This window comes from Anabrus simplex, chromosome 6 (genome assembly GCF_040414725.1).
Source record: "Anabrus simplex isolate iqAnaSimp1 chromosome 6, ASM4041472v1, whole genome shotgun sequence".
In the NCBI taxonomy this organism is placed as follows: domain Eukaryota; kingdom Metazoa; phylum Arthropoda; class Insecta; order Orthoptera; family Tettigoniidae; genus Anabrus; species Anabrus simplex.
Window position 1 is genome coordinate 190,164,674 of NC_090270.1, and position 20,568 is coordinate 190,185,241.

Consider the following 20,568-nt stretch of genomic DNA (forward strand, 5'->3'; position numbering starts at 1 on the left):
TATAATAAGTTATACAAAGTACTGCAAAAAAGGTGGGAAATATTTTCTTTTATTGAATGAAGTGACAGTTATCATTTCTCAACCTTTTGTAATGTGTGACAATATTTATAAAATGGAGTTACGAGCATGTTATGAATCATAGTACAGTATATTTTCGACCACATGTAGGTTACATATAGTGACATTAGAGAGCTGCTTTGTTTTAACAGGTTCATTAGTACAGCAAGGAGGAACTGATGTAGTTTACGCTTTGTAAAAATATACTGTCATACGGTTCACTTATCAAGTGCTTAAGTACTTTGTACAAGCACCATCTTAACTGCAGAGTCATTTCTGGGAATACTTGGACACCTCTATGTAACACACAGGCTACATGCTTACATCTTCATTATAGACTGTAATGCCTTTCAGCAGTCAGTCTGCAAGCCTCCATAATCCTCTTATTCTTAACTAACTCTGTGGACTCGTTCAGTTCCACTCTACTTGTACTTAAAACATTAGAAACTTAGTCGAACCACCGTTGCCTTATTTTCCCTCTACAACTCTTATCCTCCAGGACCGAGTCCATTATTCTCCTAGGTAACCTATCCTGCTCAAATCATTTTTATTTAATTAACTAAAATAAATATCTGCTGTTGAGTCAAAAGTTACATACCGAGAATACTGATCGCAGTTTAAATTTTTCAAAGCTTGATGTGCAACATACCTGCTCACATAAACTAAGGAGAAAAATCAATCCCAAAAGCTATTGTAAAATAATCAATGATGATAGCCTTCAGTAAACTACGTTCAACAATCACAGTATCATTAACTAGCATTATTTCCATGTTGGGTAATTCTATCACTTCAGAGTTAAATTTCACCATCCCATACGTAGCTGAGTTGAGTCCTCAACACTTCATCACTCTTATTTTCTTTTCAGAATCAAAACTGTTCACACACACACTCCCAAACACCTGATAGCTGTCCATAAATTTTTCCTGAACCATCAGTTTGAAGCTTCCCAAAGAGAACATAGGAAATGTTCAGTACTTGTGAGAAGTGTTTGGTGATTTATATTATTATTGTTCTGGTAGAGTGGAACAAAATAGAAAAAAGTATCTTGTCAAGAAACCATTCTCTTATTAAAACATTCTTGCTTACTGAGATTTTCAACCACTCCAGAAACTTCTGAAGAAATACTGAATGTTTCTTGTCTAAGGAGGTGAAGAAAAGTTATAATTTCTCTTTAATGTACCGTTAAAGACTTTTCCATTACTGATATAGGCCTATAATTTTAGCAAACATAACAGTACAGATACTTAATTCATACTACATGATTTCAAAACTGTCAGAGTAATTTCATGCTGACTGCAGGTACACCAACATTGGTGCATTAACATACACAGTACAAACATTGTATTTTATGTTCGAGACTGGACGAAAGTTGAATTAGATTTGCACAGCAAGGAAAGGGAGTCTGGAGCACAAGCCCCGAGGTTAGCTGCCGTGAAGCAGCCTCCAGCCCTCAATTATACCCTGTACAAAACCACGGGTCTGCTCTGGATAGGCCAACGGTCTGGTTACATACCAATTTCAAAGCCTAGCTTCCAAAAATATACCCTTGCTGGTCAATTGCTTGAAGTTGCAGGTACATTTCTTCTGGCACAAGAAAATTAATTTTGTTCCCGACACTTCCAGACCTCTGGCACATGTTGCACAACAAATGAAGAGGCCTAAGTTTATTAACCTATGACTTATTAAAAAGTCTATGAATTTCAGTTATCACTATTGTAAATATGTCAGAGATTCAGTACAAGCCATGACAATTTTAAACTGGGCGCTTCACTTATTTTGACCCGATGTGGCAGCCCTGTGGCCAGACATGATGCGAGCCCTGTCAGCAAACTTGTCTTCATTACAGCCAGCCAATATCAACACAGAAAATGGTTGCATTCTGTACATTTACACAGTCTTGGATTTACTTCTTCCGTATAAGAAAGAAAGAATACTTCTAGGTGGGGGTTTGTGTGTCCTGACTAGCATTAAGGAAGGATCTCTCCTCGCTGCTACTTCTGGTACCACCGCATTATTTTTATGATTTTCCTGTTTCCTAAATATGCGGTACCTGCCGTTTCATCAAATAAGTTATCTACCAAACTAACCATTTGTCTTTCCGAATTATTAGACAGCCTTATGGTTCAAGTTCAGTATTCAATAACATGCATGTCCAATCCTTGCCCCGTTCCTCTATGGGGTCTGGTACGATGCGAGATGAATCTTCGTAGCCAGGTTTTTATGACCGGATGCCCTTCCTCACATCAGAGAAGTTAATAAGATAAGATGAAATGCATGGCGTTTAATACAATAGTAGGAAGGGAAAGGGTGAAATGCTGGTACATACTCTACTACAACTGTCGAATAGCAGCACAGGGACTCCTCAAGAGGCTTTACATCCCCATCCAATAGATGACAGCGTCATATGCCCTCACTCCATATGACCACTGCAGAGAGGTTTAGAATTTAATCCATGATTCTGGCATGCAATGTAGTGATTAAATATTGTATACTAGCACCTACCCTGCTAGCCAACATTCTGATGGTGAAACTTTTTTCAACCAACAGGTCTCAAACTGGCTGAGAATTTTGCATACAAACACAAATATACTGTCATCTAAATTATCAAACTGAGACATAATAAGTCTTGCTGGCATTTTTCAGATTAAACCACTTACTATGAATGCTCTTGAAGATGTGCACAAAATCAAAGGTGGATTTCCTGTATGGAGTATTGAAAGGAACAGATTTTACATTCTGCAATTCAGAAAAAAATTCTATTTATGTTGTTAAAATCAAGACATGAAAAACTTTTATTGTTACTGGTTTTTACATCCCACCAACTACTTTTACAACTTTCGGAGACGCCGAGGAGATGGAATGTAGCATAAATCTACCGACATAAGGTGACATATTTGAGAACCTTCAAATATCAGCGGACTAATGAACGCCAGTACTTTCCACGGAAGGTTTAACAATTCTGCAACAGTAAGGTTTCTCATTGGAAATAACCCAATAGTTTCCTTCACATGACCATCATACAGGCCTCCAAATAATTTTATCACAAAGGCCTAATGTAGTTTGATATTCTGCAGCCATTATGTTATGATAGTTTTTCTTGAAAATTTTTCCCTATTGGATCAATTACTACTGTACAGAGCTGAGAAGAGAGGATCCCTGAAAGAGCAGTCGCATGTGGCGAGGTGGGGGAGGGAACTGAAGGTGAAGAGGAATGGCAGGCAGACAGATGACCTATTATTGGCTTGCGGCAAGCAATATCTGATACCACTCTCAATGAAAACATTGAGAGGCTTGAGCGCTCTGGCTACAACGACAAGGGGTACCAAGTTGTGTCAAAATGTGCAGAGCGCAGATATGAGACTTGGATTGAGGTGATGAAACCAATAGCTATTTAAAATTCATCAACTTTCTAGCTGCTCATAGCCACATCGTACTTAGGCTACCTCACTTCAACTGCGAACTCAGTCCAATAGCTGCATGGGCTAAAGTAAAACAGTATATTACTGATGCTAGTAACCTTGGTGTGAATATCATTTTGAGAGCTAATCAAAGAAGTTATCAAGATACCACCAGGACCAAAAGATGTCTGCGTGGGGTATAGCTGTCATGTCCAGAAGCTGGAAAATGAGTAGTTCTGACAGAGAGACAGGATTATTGAAGTCATGGCAACCTAGTTAACAGGAGTGAAGAAGATTCTAATAAATTATCCTCCTCCAACAAAAACCTATTCAGACTTGGCTTCACCCTTGTAAAGCAATTTTTCATCTTAAAATGTAGCCTATAATTTTTCCCAAATCATTTTCATATTTTTATTCTGCTGTGATATGATTAATATTATCATTATTACTATGACTGCAATATTATTCACTGATACAGCAATTGAGAGACCTGGTACTTTGAAACGGACAGAAAGGTCTAATATAATAGCCTATAACGGAGAGAATTGTGTAAAATGTACCAATACAATTTTAGGCCTATCTTTTGCATCAAAAGGGATATTCAGAAGATTATTATGAATTTATCTGAGTACAATCTGGTCAGCCTGTGTGCAGCCATTGTTGTATTTTAAGTCTTGGATTTCATTTGCAGATATTTACAGAACTAATGTTTCATGGCCAAGCAGTAGCAATACCTACCCCGCATCTGCTTCACCATCAAGAATCTGATCGTCTTGCCAGCTCCATACAATACGTACTCCTAAAAAATACAGTGGAACCTCGATTCTCCGTTTTTCGAGGGACCATGAAAATAAAACGTACAACGCGGGAAAACGGAAAATCCGGGAATGAATTAAAACCATCAACAATTTGGCTAAACATCACAAAAATGAAATATGTATAATTATAATCTTACAAAAACTCCTAAACCAAACAAAACTACAGCCCCAATGGGACTTAGCCTGCCAAGCGACCGCTGCTCAGCCTGAAGATCTGCAGATTACGAGGTGATGCATGGTCAGTGTGACGAATCCTCTCGGCCGATATTCCTGGCTCTCTAGATCGGAGTCACCATCTCACCATTAGATAGCTCCTCAATTAAAGGTAATCACGAAGACTGAGTGGACCTGGAACCAGACTTATATCCAGGTAAAACTGCCTGACCTGGTCGGAATCGAACCCGGGCCCTCTGGATGAGAGGCAGGCATGTTAGACCGCGAAACCACATTAATTACCGGTACGCGAGTTCAAAATGTCGATACTTTATATTCAATTTTACAGGGGAATCTTCGTCAGTTTCCCGTGAAACTCTTTGAAAAATCCAATAAAGCCAAGCCAAACGACAATCGACCACAAGTAATTTTTAATTCTCTCATTTAATAAAATAAAGCACATTAGATATAAAAGCGCCCACATGATGGCGAAATCCCTTCTTTTCTTAATCTTTCATTGTAATTTGGTCTCCGGTATACTGTTTATAGTCAGTTTCTGGAAATCTTGTACCATTACCGCGTAAATTAGGCCTACATCGACTTTTAAAGGTTATGTTGAACTCGAAAACATGGTTTCGACAGCAAGTATCGATTCTCAAAAGTTCTCGAATGCATTATATTCAATTCTGCCCGTCACTAATCCAATCAAATTGGAACGATAAAAGAAATATCATCAAAACTTCAGAAATTACGGTTATTCTTGACCTTGAGGTCATTTGGAAAGCGTGCTCGCTGCACGTCACTACGAGTTGGAAATGATACAAACCATTTAAATGTACCGGTAACATGCGCAAATAAAACAACTGCGGTTTTTGGTATTTTAACACGAAAACGTAAAATTCCCAGTCTTACATTAGGACCTAAACAGTAATAGGCAATCCCAAGACCTCCCATGGCTTTCTTTTTTAATGTAAGGTGCAACATCTGTTCTGGTCTTGCTAACATAATCGCATACGATAATGTTAAAATACTAAATTTGTGTTAAGGAGCAGTTTCGATTTCTGCCTGCACGGTAGTACGATCGAAAAAATTTTAAAATATAAATATCTAACCATGGACATAATGAGAACGTTTTATAAGTGCAAACATTTGACGAAACTCGTTCCGTCTTCAAGCAGAGCTGTCGAAATGCGCCGTGTCTCCTTACAATTGTTGTGGCCACTCTCTGCTCTATGATTTTCCGAGATTCTCTACACAATACCTCAGAATGCGATGCTAAGATGGTCCGTTATGCAAGTTCACCGCCGATAGCTTTTCCAGTACCGATACATTACTTGCTCTAATTATCGCAATGACGGGGCGTAAACGCCAAGATCCATACGTATGCCATAGCCATCCTTTCGTGAGATACAGTTTATTAAAAAACAATTGATCGAGGATTTGGCGTTGATGGGACTGGAATTTATGGATGGTTGATTCGCGAAATAGTTTATTCAAGGAACGGACAATGCGGGATTTTTACAACGTGATTTAATTACGATGCTCGCGGAGCCACATAATTTGAACGCATATTCCGGGAAAACGTAGTTTCCGGGAACGGATAATCAAGGTTTCACTGTAATTCCTATTTTCACTTTTGAAAGGAGAAGGATGGGGCTTTCTCGAAAAACTCTGGAAATACTTTGGATGTGGTAGCACAAACCAAACCTATATGAAATAAATTTCATGGTTAAAAGCCTGTATTTCAGAGAATTTCACATTTTCGAAAATTCAGAATATGTTTTTATCTATTAAAATACAATTGGAATATGTTTCGTCCCTTTTTTTTTGGGACATTTTCAGCCACGAAACATGTTCCAATATAGTCTAATTGTATTTTAATAGATAGGGGCCTAAAAAATATTTTGAAGTATTGAAAATGTGGAATTTCTCTCAAATATATTTGAAATAGAGTTATTCATCATAACAAGAAAACTGTTCATACAACACAAAACCAATTAAGATTGTACCAAAATTGTAAGACTTTTACATACCAAGAAAAATTTGTTCTAATAAAATGTTAGCTGTTTCTGTACATTTTCACACAAATAATTATTAATTACAAATTGCCCAAGTGACCCGGTCATCTTTTCTAACACAAATCATCATCATCATTATTATTATTATTATTATTATTATTATTATTATTATTATTATTAATAATTACCGATTGCCTAAGAGTCATCTGTTCTAAAATTCAGTATTATTCTCAGCAAAATCATTGCTCCTGTCAACATACTTTGCTAACAAACTTTGTAGCTGTGACCACCTCTACTGCTTTCCTTGTGACATTATGCAAGACAACTGAAAAGAAGTCATTATATGACCATTCACACACACTTGGATTCCCACATTAGTATCTATTTTCACACACTATGGGCACATTTCTAAATTTTTAAAACACAAAAACCCATGCAATCATTCATTATAAACAACTCCCACTCGTCCCCAATATCTTTCTTCAATCCTTCCAGCTTGGTTTGTAGTTCAAATATTCTGGTAGACCTGGGAATAGTCTCGTAATCACTTCTGGTTTGAGAAGACATCTATTTCTTCAAAATTACTGTAATTACTGTAGCATTCTGGAATACAGCACTTTGGAGCCATCTGAAAATCAAGAGAATACTATAAAACATCAACATAGGCAAGATAATAAAATCTAATCTCAGTAATACAACATATACTTCATGTATGCTGTATGTAAGCAAATAACACAAACACTGTTAAGTTTCTTTCCTACTTACCTATTTATCTTCGTGAAGTTACAAGAGTACACAGGATTATCACCATGACAGTACTGTGTTATTGCTGTAAAAGACTTCTGTCACGGCGAGGTATGCCCTGTTGATCCATTCGTCTATCAATCTGCCCTTCTCCTAAGAGTTCATCCCACGGTGTAGGTAGCTGTAGATGTGGATCATCTGGAGGCAGCTCTTCTCCAGCTTGACGCAAAATATTATGAAGAACAGCTGTAGCAATTATCACAGGAAATACACAATCTAACGTTAAATTCATTCCCAAAGCAAGAACTGGGAATCTTCGCTCCCATATACCAAATGTTCTTTCTATCACATTTCTTGTTCTTATTTGTGATTCATTGTAAAGATTCTCTTCTGGTGTTCGAACTGCATCCAGTGGAGGCATTAAATATGGTCTACAGGGGTAACCTGCATCTACCAGTAATACTGAATCTCTGTAGATACCTTGCTCAAATCTGGCTCGTTGCACACAATTAAAAATAGTGCTGTCATCTAGCTACACTGTTGGAAAATTCCATGTTAGAATTACATATTCCTTGGACATTTAATGAAAAGTACATTTTTCTGTTTCGAAAGAGCTCTGCTTCATTACCAGCGGGGATCATATCCGGATGTGAGTACAGTCCATTGCCCCTATCACCTTCGGAAACCTGGCGATATTGTAAAAGTTAATCTGTGTTCGATGTATAGACTGAGGTGTTTGAGGAAGATTAATATAGCGGGGTCATAAAGCTGCTATAGCTGCGGTGACTAGATGTACAATTCGAGATGCCGTAGACTGGCTCACCCCAGCATAATCTGCCACACTGAGTTGACCACTTCCAGTAGCGTAATATCTTAAAGTAAGCAGCAGATGATTTATGGGTGAAACAGCTTGATTCCTGAAAGGGTAGGAAGACAATCCATACAGTTTTTGTATTATAAAAAATGGGATGTATTGATAAGCATTGTGGTTACCTAAATATGCATGTTGGACAAAGGTGTAATTTTTTAGTGAAGAATTAAAGAAATTGCCTTATTTATCGAGTGAAGTATACCATGTGTAGGCTATAATACATGCAGACCTAACAGTTCTAGAGCAGGTAAAAGCAAGTTTCCTAAAGAGAGCGATATGTGTAGCGAAATCTACATCAACAAGGCTAATTTATGAACTGGTGAAAGAACTTTTCTTCATAGTGGATCTCAAAGCAAGACTGCAGCTTTCGTCTACTACGGTTTCAGAGAAATATGTAACTGACAGATGAAAAGGTCTAGTATCTGGGAAGAATTATATTCCGCAGAGGCAGTGATAAACAGAGAATGGACAAAGGCAAACTATGACCAGGCATAGGGCCTACAGTAACACAGATTATTTGTGCAATTAATTCATATCATTCACTGAATGACAAGTGTATTTGTGAACTCTGACCAAAAGTACAACAGATACCATTTACTTCACTGGCTGAGAAGAATTAAGTTATTTATTGACTAGAGCAATTATTGAAATTAGTACTTTCACGTCTAGGCCTACTGTAATGCCCAGTCATCTAGTCAAAATGTTGGAAAATTATTAGGCCTACTTGTAATTGTAATACAGCAAAGATAGGCCCTACTGAACTTGACTTGCAAAAAAATGCCTTTTGCATTACTTTGTTAGTATGCTGATGCTAGTAAGAGGTCAGTTCGCGGTTGACGTGTATAAGTACGTAAAAATTGAATGGATGAATGCAATTAAGCAAAATAACAGAATTTGCAATAAGAAATACATAACTGAATTAAAACATGTATAAATTAACGGTAAATATACGGTATTCACATCGGTAATATTTACATTTCGGACAGTGTTTATAAGATAAACCATGAACTGAGTTGTAAAGGCCTATACTAAAATACGAGAATAAGGCCTAACCTAACTTTTCTTTTTTGGTTACCTGTATGCCTGTCACTAGTTCAATAACCACGAAAGAAATTGTGCAACTTACTTCACTCAAAAAATATGCAGCATTCCTTATTCTTCATTAACAAATCGTATCTAATCGTGTACCGTACAAGATATAAGCTACAATCGAGGATTCGCCTTACCTATTTGTTGGGAATTCCAGGTGATGTTCAATCTTGGATAAGACTGACAGCGTCAAAGCTTTAGATAACCTAAAATGAGTCTGAAAATCTGTGTCGTCGTAGTCCTTGAAGTATGTCGCACGTTCCTTTATCCATCTAGGACGTTTATTAACTGCATAATCTTGATCATATTCCTCGTCGCTGTGATTTTCCCTTTCAATCAGATATTCCAGCCGTCTACGGGCTGCCATTTTGGAACGCTATTATCTTAGATTTCCCATTTTACAGGGCAACCAATCTCCGGTAAAATTTTAAACCGAGATAATACCCGTCATCCGAGATAATGTTGTTGGTGAATACAAACTTAACTGTTATGTCGGTTTACGTAGCTTTAAACCAAGATAAAAGCTTTTACTCGTGTTGGTGAATACGGGCCTAAGTGAAGATAATTAATCTTAATTCTTATCTGGGATCATATATACCAATTTTCAATTTATATTGCTAAAGTAGGCCTCCTTTCCAATTTATAAATTAATTTCCAAAAAAACATGGAGCATATGGAGATCAAGACACCAACAGGGTAACCTGTCAACAATTGGATAGTGTATGAATTTAGGAGAGTAATAGTGATCATTTGAGAGAACTGTGCCTAAAAGCAGTATTTATTACTACAGAACAGTTCAAAAGATAAGAACATACAAAACCAATTAATACCCATATAAAATGAAGAATGTAAATAGCCTAATTTATTACAAAATCGTCCACCAGATCTTTATTATAAATTTCGTGTGATCATATTGCACTTATGTTTTTTTGTTTTTTGATTTTTGCTAGTGGCTTCACGTCACACCGACACAGATAGGTCTTATGGCGACGATGGGATCGGAAAGGCTTAGGAGTTGGAAGGGAGCGGCCGTGGCCCTAATTTAGGTACAGCCCCAGCATTTGCCTGGTGTATAAATTGGAAACCATGGAAAACCATCTTCAGGGCCGCCGACAGTGGGATTCAAAACCACTATCTCAAGGATGCAAGCTCACAGCCGTGCGCCTCTAACCGCATGACTAACTCGCCCGGTCACTTATGTTTTGGACCACAATCTAGACGCAGGCCTTTGCTACATTTGCAACACACTGTTCTTGCTCTACGCCTTTGTGATTTGGTACTATACATACAACAGACTCTTTTTTTTTTTTCCTTCAGGAAGTTTTTGCACTTTAGTAGAAGTACTGGTATTTCCATTTATATCACTCATGCTGCCCGGTGAAACCACACCAGACTGCTTATGTTCAAGCCACTCACTTCCTAAAGTCTCAATCCTTGCAATGGTGTTGAAAGTTACCTTCTTCCAATAATTAACAGTTTTCCTTTCATCAAGGTATGTGTATATCATATCACTAGCATCAATGCTCCCATGTGTTTATTACAATTACACACCACTTCTGGTTTTGTAATTTATTTTTGCTGACCATGGCATTTAGTTGTGAAAGTTTTATCAGCAGCCCTACCTTCACTAGTCAGTAGGACAGGATTCTTCTGACTCTTCTTTTCCCTACAGATAATAGCTAACACAGGCCCTGACCTGAAGTATTTTGTATCCCCAACACCAAACTTTTGTTTCAAATACTGAGGCAATCCTTTTCTCTTTCAATGTACAGTTGATGTTATGAATGTCCCCATTTTATACAAATCCTTCACTAATGGCACTGACATAAAGAAATTGTCAACAAACACATGGTATGCTTTCTGTAAATAATTACCTATAGTGAGCAGGTGCAATGCCACACAATATCCTAAACCATGCTTTGCAATACTGTCTTATCTTTTGTGACATTGTACACCTCTGTACACATGAAATCCTAAGCAGTCACTGCTGAATCACGTACCATCCAAAGTTTTATGTCCCACTTGTGATGGTGTTTATTTGGCAGGTATTGCAAGAGTGTTGTGTGATTCTTCATCCCCACCAGACTTTCATCAACAGATAGTTGATGATGTATGTATGGGTTGGTGCTCAGAAACTCGGGAACAACTTCCCAGTTTCTTTAGCAACGGAAATGAAGTTCAAATAGGTATGCTGGTCAACTAGTGTGAATAGAAACAAGCACCACTGACAAAATTTATTCTTTGTTGAATTCTTTTCTGTGATAATTTCGCATTTCCATAATAATTCCTCCTTAATAATGAGGCAAAATCCGTAATAATTATGGACAGTCCATATACAGTAGAACCTTGATAATTCGAAATCCCCCCTAATTCGAAGCAGCTCTTGTTCCCGGAAACATGAGATACAGTTTTGCATGTTATTTCAATTGTTTAATTCGAAATACGGATAATTCGTAATTCGAAGTACAATGTCGGCCCCATTACCGAAATTCAGACTTTTAATTCAAAACTGCCTTTACAATTATTTTATTTTTGCTAGGGACTTTACGTCGCACCGACACAGATAGGTTTTATGGCGACGATGGGATAGGAAAGGCCTAGGAGTTGGAAGGAAGCGGCCGTGGCCTTAATTAAGGTACAAACCCAGCATTTTCCTAGTGTGAAAATGGGAAACCACGGAAAACCATCTTCAGGGCTGCCGATAGTGGGATTCGAACCTACTATCTCCCAGATGCAAGCTCACAGCTGCGCGCCTGTACGCGCACGGCCAACTCGCCCGGTCCTTTACATTTTAAAACAGTAGTATGTTAGAGTAACTTCAACTCGAAATTTATCCGCTCCGCGTCATAATAGAACACGCGTTCCAGAACGTGGAGGGGTAGCTTTCCGCACTTACACTCACTTCGGTGGGTCTACAGTGCGCTTCATGATTGCTAAGTTGAATGAAATCGGAATTCTTCTGTATTTAACCTTTTAAGGAACACCGTAATATCACGCAACAGGCAGTGTGCGGGAAAACAGAATCCGCGAACACTGGCGATGCCGACAGTTGGCGAAAAAACGTGGCTCATATAATAAATTCGTAGGCACCGAACAATATTGTCACTGTCGGTGAAACTGCATTGCTTTATTTTAATGCGAGCCCAAACGGTCTTATGGTTTTAAAGGAGAAATTGTCAGCCGGGAAATCATACAAGGGTGAGGGATGGGGGTCATAGTAGTGCGTTGCAATGCACATGGAAGCGAGATATTTTATTCCCTCGTCATAGGAAACTTCGATAAGCTACAATGTCGGGCACTTTCCATGCCAGTACAAAGCATCTAAAAATGCAAACAGTACAGAAATCCAAAAAATAATGCATTTGCACAGGGGAACCAGCATAATTTATCCTCGTCTTTGAATTGTGCGATTTTTTTTTTCGTTGCGTGTGGTTATGTTTATCAGTGATTTATCCAAGTGCATTATTTGAACATTGTAAATGCACCTTGTTGGATACATTTTGGAAATAGTTTTTTCCATGGCATGTGAAAGGTTTAAACTGTGAATCGAGGTGATTGCATGTATTAATGGGTCTTAGAATACTTTGTGACGCGGCAAGTGTTTACATTTCTGAAGTACGAGAGAAGTGCCATGGCAGGAAATCGTACAAGGACAGAGTCATAGGAAAGTTCGATTTTAAGGGCATCGGGTACTTTCTGTGTAAATACAGGGCATCTAAAATGCATACAGTATAGTAATCCAATTAATAAAGCACTTGCACATGGGAGCCAGCATAGATTTCTCCTCGTCTTTGAATCGTGCTTTTTTTTTTTCTTTCTTTCATTGCGTGAGGTTATGTTTACCAGTGAGATATCCGAGTGAATTATTTGAATACTGTAAATGCACCTTCTTGGATACGTTTTGGAAATAGTTCTTTTTCCTTGGCATTTGAAAGGTATAAACTGTGAATCAAGGTTAACTGCGTGCAGTAACAGGCCTTAGAATATTTTGTAACACGGTAAGGGTTGGTACTTCTGAATTGCGAATTGGCGGTTAAATCGAAATCACGTAATTCGAAGTCCGATTTTTGAGTCCCAACGACTTCGAATTAACGAGGTTTTACTGTAGTTAGCACCTCTATATTATGTAAATTACATGGGAAGCTTTTAAAACAATAGGCATTTTAAAAAGAACATAAAAAAAAAATAAGAACTAGTGTCTTTATAATTTATTATATATACATCAAAAAATGTTTTTCACCACCTGTATTTTGTTATGTTGGTGAAGGATGTTCGCTCTAAGTGTTGTTGCATGACAAACAGTCATCTGAATGACGTGTAACGCTACCTGTGGAGGTAATACACGCAGTCTCAGAACCGTCCAGAAGAGTGCGCTGTTACAGTACCTGTGGACACAACATAACAAGAGCCCATTTGTGTCCTGTGCAGTATACAGACATGCCTCGACGAGTCATTACTGCTTTTGACCATACCTGCATAGTGCCAATGCATCAGCAAGGCCTGTCTGTGAGGGCAGTTGCAGGCCTGGTTGGTGTACACTGTAGCGATGTTGTCGGGACATACAGCCGCTATTGTGCGACACAAAAGGTTCAAGATCGTCCTCGCAATGGTCGTCCGTAGTCAACAAAAGCAGCTGACGACCGTTATGTGCGAATCCTGGCTCACAGGGACCCGGTAGACACTGCAACAGAACTGCGTAATTCCGTATGACCGGCAACTGGTAAGGGCTATGTCCATGCAGACAATCAGAAATAGTCTCCATAGAGACCAACTACACTCAAGATTCCTTGGCGAGGACCTTCACGTAAACTCCAACACACTGGTGTCAGGTACAGAATGGCAAGGGAGCACTTGGATTTGATTCTGGAAGAATGGCAGCGGGTCCTCGTTACAGACAAGTGTAGAATGAGTCTGACGCTGAATAAAATCGTTGCAGGAGGGTTTGAAGAGAGCGAGGTAACATCAGAAGAGTCCTGTACACCAACCAACATGCCCACCATGGAGGTGGAACCATCATGTTTTGGGGCGACATTATGTATGGACGCCTGATGCCACTCGTTTTTGTAGAGGGCAATATGACTGGTACGCAATACAGAGACAATCCTCGGGCCCACTGTTCAACTGTACTGACAACATTTTGGCAAGAAATTCATTCTGCAAGATGACAATGCGTACCCGCACTCTTCCAATCTTGTGAGCCTCTTCCTCAGAGAGGCCCATATCCATTGGATGGACCGGCCTCTGGGGTCTCTGGACATAAATCCCATCGAATGTGCCTGGAATATGCTGAAACAGGCAGTGCTACAACAGACGAATTCACTTCCCACCTGGCCAGAGAGCTGCTGTCAAAGAGTGGGGCAGGAATGACCAGGATAGCCTCAACTGCCTGGTTGACAGCATGCCGCGACGGGTCCGATCAGGCTTCACTGCACACGTGGAGGAACACCATAATGAGAGGCGGAATCAGATTCCCACGTTCGATAGGTGGATGCACAATGCTGAAGAATAGTGTTTGTGTTGCATCTGTCATTGCTATTTCTTTACACCAATCATATTATGCTTAACATAAGTGTGTATTTGCATCCTACACAATGTCTGGGATCATCACCAACCTAGAAACCTGGAACTCATTTATGTTTTGGTTTAATGTGAACAAAGCAAATTACGAATTAATGGGGGAAAGTTACTATCTACAAACATTTAATTTCACTTTCAATGTAAAGACCTGAAGTTAAGTTATTCACAGTGAATTGTAAGCTACAGTACACTCGAACTAATGCAATACAACCGTAGATAAGTCGCATGCCTGGTGTACTGCTGCCTTTGAGCGGTTAGCACAAGTACGTCCATCTTTTTCTCACAAAGTACTACTCGCTACGTATGACTCGTGTAGTGTCTACATACCAGTCTTGTTTGATCAATCCGTTCGGGTCCAGTCTTAGAATGAAAGATTAATTTTGATGTCGCAAGTCGTTACCCTATGTTTTCCCTGTATATTTTCTGTACTTTTATTTCCCTGTGCTTTTCCTCTTTTCTCTGTTTTTCCAGAAAATGGGTACCCTGATTAATAATAATATCACCGCACTGCCACTATTCAGTGAAGTTACACCTGACAGTGATTTACCAAACAGTTTCCTCAAGTGACCTGGACCAAAACATTCATTTCCTCATGATGCTGAACCTATGGTTTATATTTCGATTTTTACAACATATTATCATTCCAAATAACATAATTTTATCCAAAACGACAGACAAGAGGGTGTACCACAATATCAACAATTAGTGTGTCAAACTGATTTTTTCAGAACTGAGAGGCAGAATCAGATTTCCACATTCGATAGGTGGATGCACGTTACCGAAGAATAGTGTTTGTGCTGCATCTGTGTCCATGCAGACAATCAGAAATAGTCTCCATAGGAACCAATTACACTCAAGAGTTCCTTGGCGAGCACCTACACGTACAATCCAATACCGCGGTACCAGGTATTTGCCTTAAAATGTGGATTTTCATTAATGGAATTTTACATTTTTAGATTCATGATTTATTTTAATTTTAACTATAAATATTTTTAGATATAAAGTGCCATTAATTCAAAAGGGCATTTCTTTCATATAACAGAAAAACTAAGTAAAAATGGGTCTAAATTGAGAGAATAATGAAATTTTTCTAGAGCTGCAAAATGGACAAAACGTAGGGGGCAGTCTTGGCTAGTACGTAATAAATATGCATGGTACTGATAAGGTTAGCTCACCTCTTTGATGGATCTTTCTGAAGACAATCGACAATCATTTTTCGGAAAGTCTTGCCATATGCCTTGTACTGGTCCTTTTCCTCAGCGCCTGTGTCAAGAGTCGGAGGGTCATTCTGTAATGTCAGCATCAGCACTTTCATGGGAGGGTATTTGTGATATGGAGCTGTACCAGTAGCCATCTCAATGGCTGTGATACCGAAAGACCAGATGTCCGCCTTGAAATCATAACCATGGTCCTAAACAAATAGAAACCATTTTTTACATCAATCCACTGTTTACAAAAATAACAACACAATTCTGGCAGGGGAAGATGCCCAGTTCTGATGCAATGTCACTGAGATGAACAAAAACAACCTCACAAACTACAAAAATCATTATCGGCATGAACATCACAATCTTCCAAGGATGCAAAATCGGCTAGAACATCACTAAATCTTCCCAGGATGCAAGAAAGCTAAAGTAAGAGACAAAAGCAACTCACTTTTAAATATGTACTTTGGGTAATACTACTTAAATTACAGTGGAATCTCGATATCTCAAACTAATAGCATATAACTAAATCATATGTATCAACGGGCTTATACTGAATACATTATTTTTAACAGTATTTTAAAAAATACAAGGTGTAGAACTTTGTTTCCGCCATTTGCCGATGGATGGCGACAACGGTACGTAGCGGTCGAACGAAACAGATTTTAGACATCAGGCAGTTACTGTAGCTTGGACCTCGGTCAACATAACCCCATTCAAACTTAGTCAATGTGTGTCTGCATCATAAAGTTGTTCTCGATTGAGCATGGCAGTGTACGAGCCAAATTCTCGGCATTTGCGGGAGGTGTTACTGTTTTGTTCCAACATGAAGAAAACAGTGACTGAGTCTCATTGAATGCTCTCATGTACGTATGGTGAGGACGCTATTAGTGGAAGAACGTGTCGTGAGTGATTCCAACGTTTCAAGAACGGTGATTTTAACGTCGAAGACCGGCATAGTTGTGGAAGAAAGAAAGTTTTCGAAGATGCAGAATTGGAGACATTGCTGAGTAAAGACTCGCGTCAAACTCAAGAAGAATTGGCACGATCAGTGGGAGTGACACAGCAAGCCATTTCAAAACGTCTCAAGACCATGGGCATGATTCAGAAGAAGGAACTTGGGTCCCGTATGAGTAGAAACCAAGAGACGATGAACGGGGACAAAAAAATGGGTTCATTACGATAAACCTAAATGCAAAAAATCATGGGGATATCCCGGCCATACTTCAACATGAACGGCAAAACTGAATATTCACAGCTCCAAGATCATGCTCTGCATTTGGTGGGACCAGCTCGGCGTCGTGTACTATGAGGTGTTAAAACACGGTGAAACAATCACAGGTGCTCGTTATCAAACACAATTAATGCGACTGAGCAGAGCATTCAAAGACAAACGGCCGCAATACAGCGAGAGTCACGATAAAGTGATTTTGCAACACGACAACGCTCGACCCCACGCTGCAAAAGAGGTCAAAACATACCTGGGAATGTTAAAATGGGACGTCCTACCCCACCCGCCGTATTCTCCCGATATTGCTCCCTTCGATTATCACCTGTTTCGATCAAAGGCGCATGGCCTGGCTGACCGACATTTCCGATCTCATGAAGAAGTCACAAATTGGATCGATTCGTGGATCGCTTCAAAAGATGAACAATTTTTAGATGGGAGAAAGTCGTGGCCAGTGATGGACACTACTTTGAATGATACATGTGTAAGTAATCTGTTTCATTAAAGCCTCCAATGTTGGGGACAAAACGGCAGAAGCAAAGTTGTACACCTTGTATATAAAAACAAATTGTATTTTACGGCATCACTAATTATAACCCTTATTATATTAAGACGGGAAACAGTACAAGCAGTAGTGAAACAAGAAACATACCTCGGTTAGCACCTTTGGAAAAAATCTGTTAATCTCTCCTGTTTGTTACTGTTAACCTTTCCTTCATTCACACTGAAATTTCTCCTCATACCACGCAGCCGAGATTCGTAAATGGAGCTTGTCATCTACGACTTCAGGGGTTGCTTTTGTACACGATCGGTAAATAGTTTACAATATAGTTGGTCCGTTATTGGACATTATAAATTTTCCAGCTCATTCCTGGTTGTCAGTGTTTCGCCCCAGTGTGCTAAGTCAGGCTCATCAGTTGGTAACTAGCACACCTACCAAGAAGCATGGCTAGTGCATACTGTGGAGGCCACTGCGTAGGCTACTTGGAGCCACCGGCAGTGCCAATGCACTGTGAGAGACTTTGTCTCATTTTCAAAAATTGGTGCCTGTCTGGCCATCTCCCTATGGGAATCAACATCTTTATCAATTAATTTACACCCGAGAAACAGGGAGGCTTCGCTGATTTTCCAATCATTAGAAGTTTTCGTTTTTCGGTTCCCATCATATTAGCTCCTTGCATCACTGTAAACCTTTCTTTACATGTTAACTGTTCCTCACAAACCACAAATGCCATATTGCACAGTTAATGTTGCACAAAATTCGAGTTATAGAGTATTTTTTGCTTCAAGGGAGAAAATGTTTGCTTTGAGCAATCGAGGAATTCGTGTAACTGAATTTTGAGTAATAGTGAAATAAATACAGTACATGTGAAGAACAGGACAAACAGGCGGGAAATTTAAGTTATTTCGAGATACTGAAAATTCGAGTAATGGAGGTTCGAGATATTGAGGTTCGACTGTATAGGCATTTCTTTACTTGTGAAAAAAAATTCAGTACATAATTTTCAGAATGAATTTCATTGTTACAGTAGCTTGCCTGATGCCCATAACCATTAAGGCATCAAGTTTATAGGGTCTGATACCAGGCTTAGTGGGTTTGAGTCCCATTGATGAAAAGAAAAAGTCACCATCAGAATGTTGGCTGACAGGATAGAGGTGGTGGTTTAGAGTTTATAATTACTTTGTTTTTTGCTATTTGTTTTACGTCGTACCGACACAGATAAGTTTTATGGTGATGATAGGACAGGAAAGGCCTAGGAATGGGAAGGAAGTGGCCGTGGCCTTAATTAAGGTACAGCCCCAGCATTTGCCTGGTGTGAAAAGGAGAAAAGATGAAAAACCATTTTCAGGGCTGCCGAAAGTGGGGTTTGAACACACTATCTCCCGGATGCGAGCTCACAGCTGCGCGCTCCTAACCACACGGCCAACTCGCCCGGTTTTATAATTACTATATCACATGCCAAAAACCTGGATAAACCAAACTTCTCTGCAGTTTTCATATGGAGCAAGGGCATATGACACTGCTGATAGTGATTTGTCCATTAGATGGGGAGCCTTGAGCAGACATCCTGGTATCACTCAACAGGAATACGCTATGTGCCACCACCAGGCTTCAACCCTTCCCTACCTCATCATTGTCTTCATCACCATCCCATTGTCGCTCATCAGGGTCAAATAGAAAGACCTGCACAAAACAAGCTAAACATGTCCTCGGGAACAGGCACGAACAGGACTGTTAACTCTGAGAAGGCCAGGCCGGTTCGAGAGGACAACCACCTTTTAAGTACTGGAAGTTTAATGATTTCTTCACACCCATTTTACACTTTTTAATTATCAGACCAAGTTTCTCACACAACCTCATCTTGTTCATTACAGATTGGAACTTCACTGGTTTCCACTATGGTCACTTACAGTTTACCCAGGGGGGTGCACTCAGCCATGCGCAGAAGGTGTTGCATTTTCCTCGCTTAGCGCATGACGTCACGGTGGAACAGCTAGCCACGCGGGAGCAGGATAGATCGAGGCAAATTCTTCAGTTATCACATGTATCGGATGTATTTGTTTACCTTTAAAGTGCGTGGGTGTTTAAAAGAGTGTCAGAGGACCTAGTTTCTTTTTTCGTTTGTGCTGTTCAAATACATGGAATCTTTCGGCGTTAAATACATTCTCCCCCAACTTGGCAGGTTCGATCCTGGCTCAGTCCGGTGGTATTTGAAGGTGCTCAAATACGTCAGCCTCGTGTCGGTAGATTTACTGGCACGTAAAAGAACTCCTGCGGGACTAAATTCCGGCACCTCGGCGTCTCCGAAAACCGTAAAAGAGTAGTTAGTGGAACGTAAAACAAATAACATTAATTATTATTAAATACATTCTCACAGCAAGTTTGAATAAAGATTGCCTGGAAAATTTCTTTCCGCGCCTAAGAGGTCTTGGGCGTTTTTACGATCATCCATCTCCACCTGATGTGAAAAATAGCATCAGACTGTTGTTGTTAGGAGCCAATTCCAGCGATATTCCTCATTCCAATCAGTCACCTGTAGCTCCTACCGAAGGAGGAGAATTTGTTACATCGGCTATGTTTGGCAACATCCTCCCGGATATGACAAGCTCTGGCGATGACCGAGGGTGACAAGGATATTAATGACATTGAATTGCCAGCTGTTGATAGTGATGATCTATCCGTACAGGAAAATACTGACTGTAGTGTGGAGGGATTCAAATACGTTGCAGGGTTCATCGCATATCGCTGCTAAAAATTTGACAGGTCCCTGGGCACGCCTACAGGAGAGTTGTTGATACCACCTGATGACCCAAGTCTGGGGTGGGTACACGTGCTGTTTCGGGGAGGTTTGCTCGTCCCTTCCGATAGTTTTATGGAAATTATCACTAAATTTGAACTGATATTTGCT

General features: G+C 39.5%; 1 protein-coding gene across 3 annotated transcripts in view; it reads right to left on the minus strand.

Moving 5' to 3' along the window:
* fray (frayed) overlaps positions 1-20,568 on the minus strand; it is a 394,936-nt gene that overhangs the window by 94,700 nt on the left and 279,668 nt on the right. For all 3 annotated transcript variants that reach the window (XM_067150114.2, XM_067150115.2, XM_067150113.2), the window contains one exon: positions 15,901-16,136. In XM_067150114.2, coding sequence (XP_067006215.2) covers positions 15,901-16,136 — 236 coding nt within the window. The remainder of the gene's footprint in view (positions 1-15,900; positions 16,137-20,568) is intronic.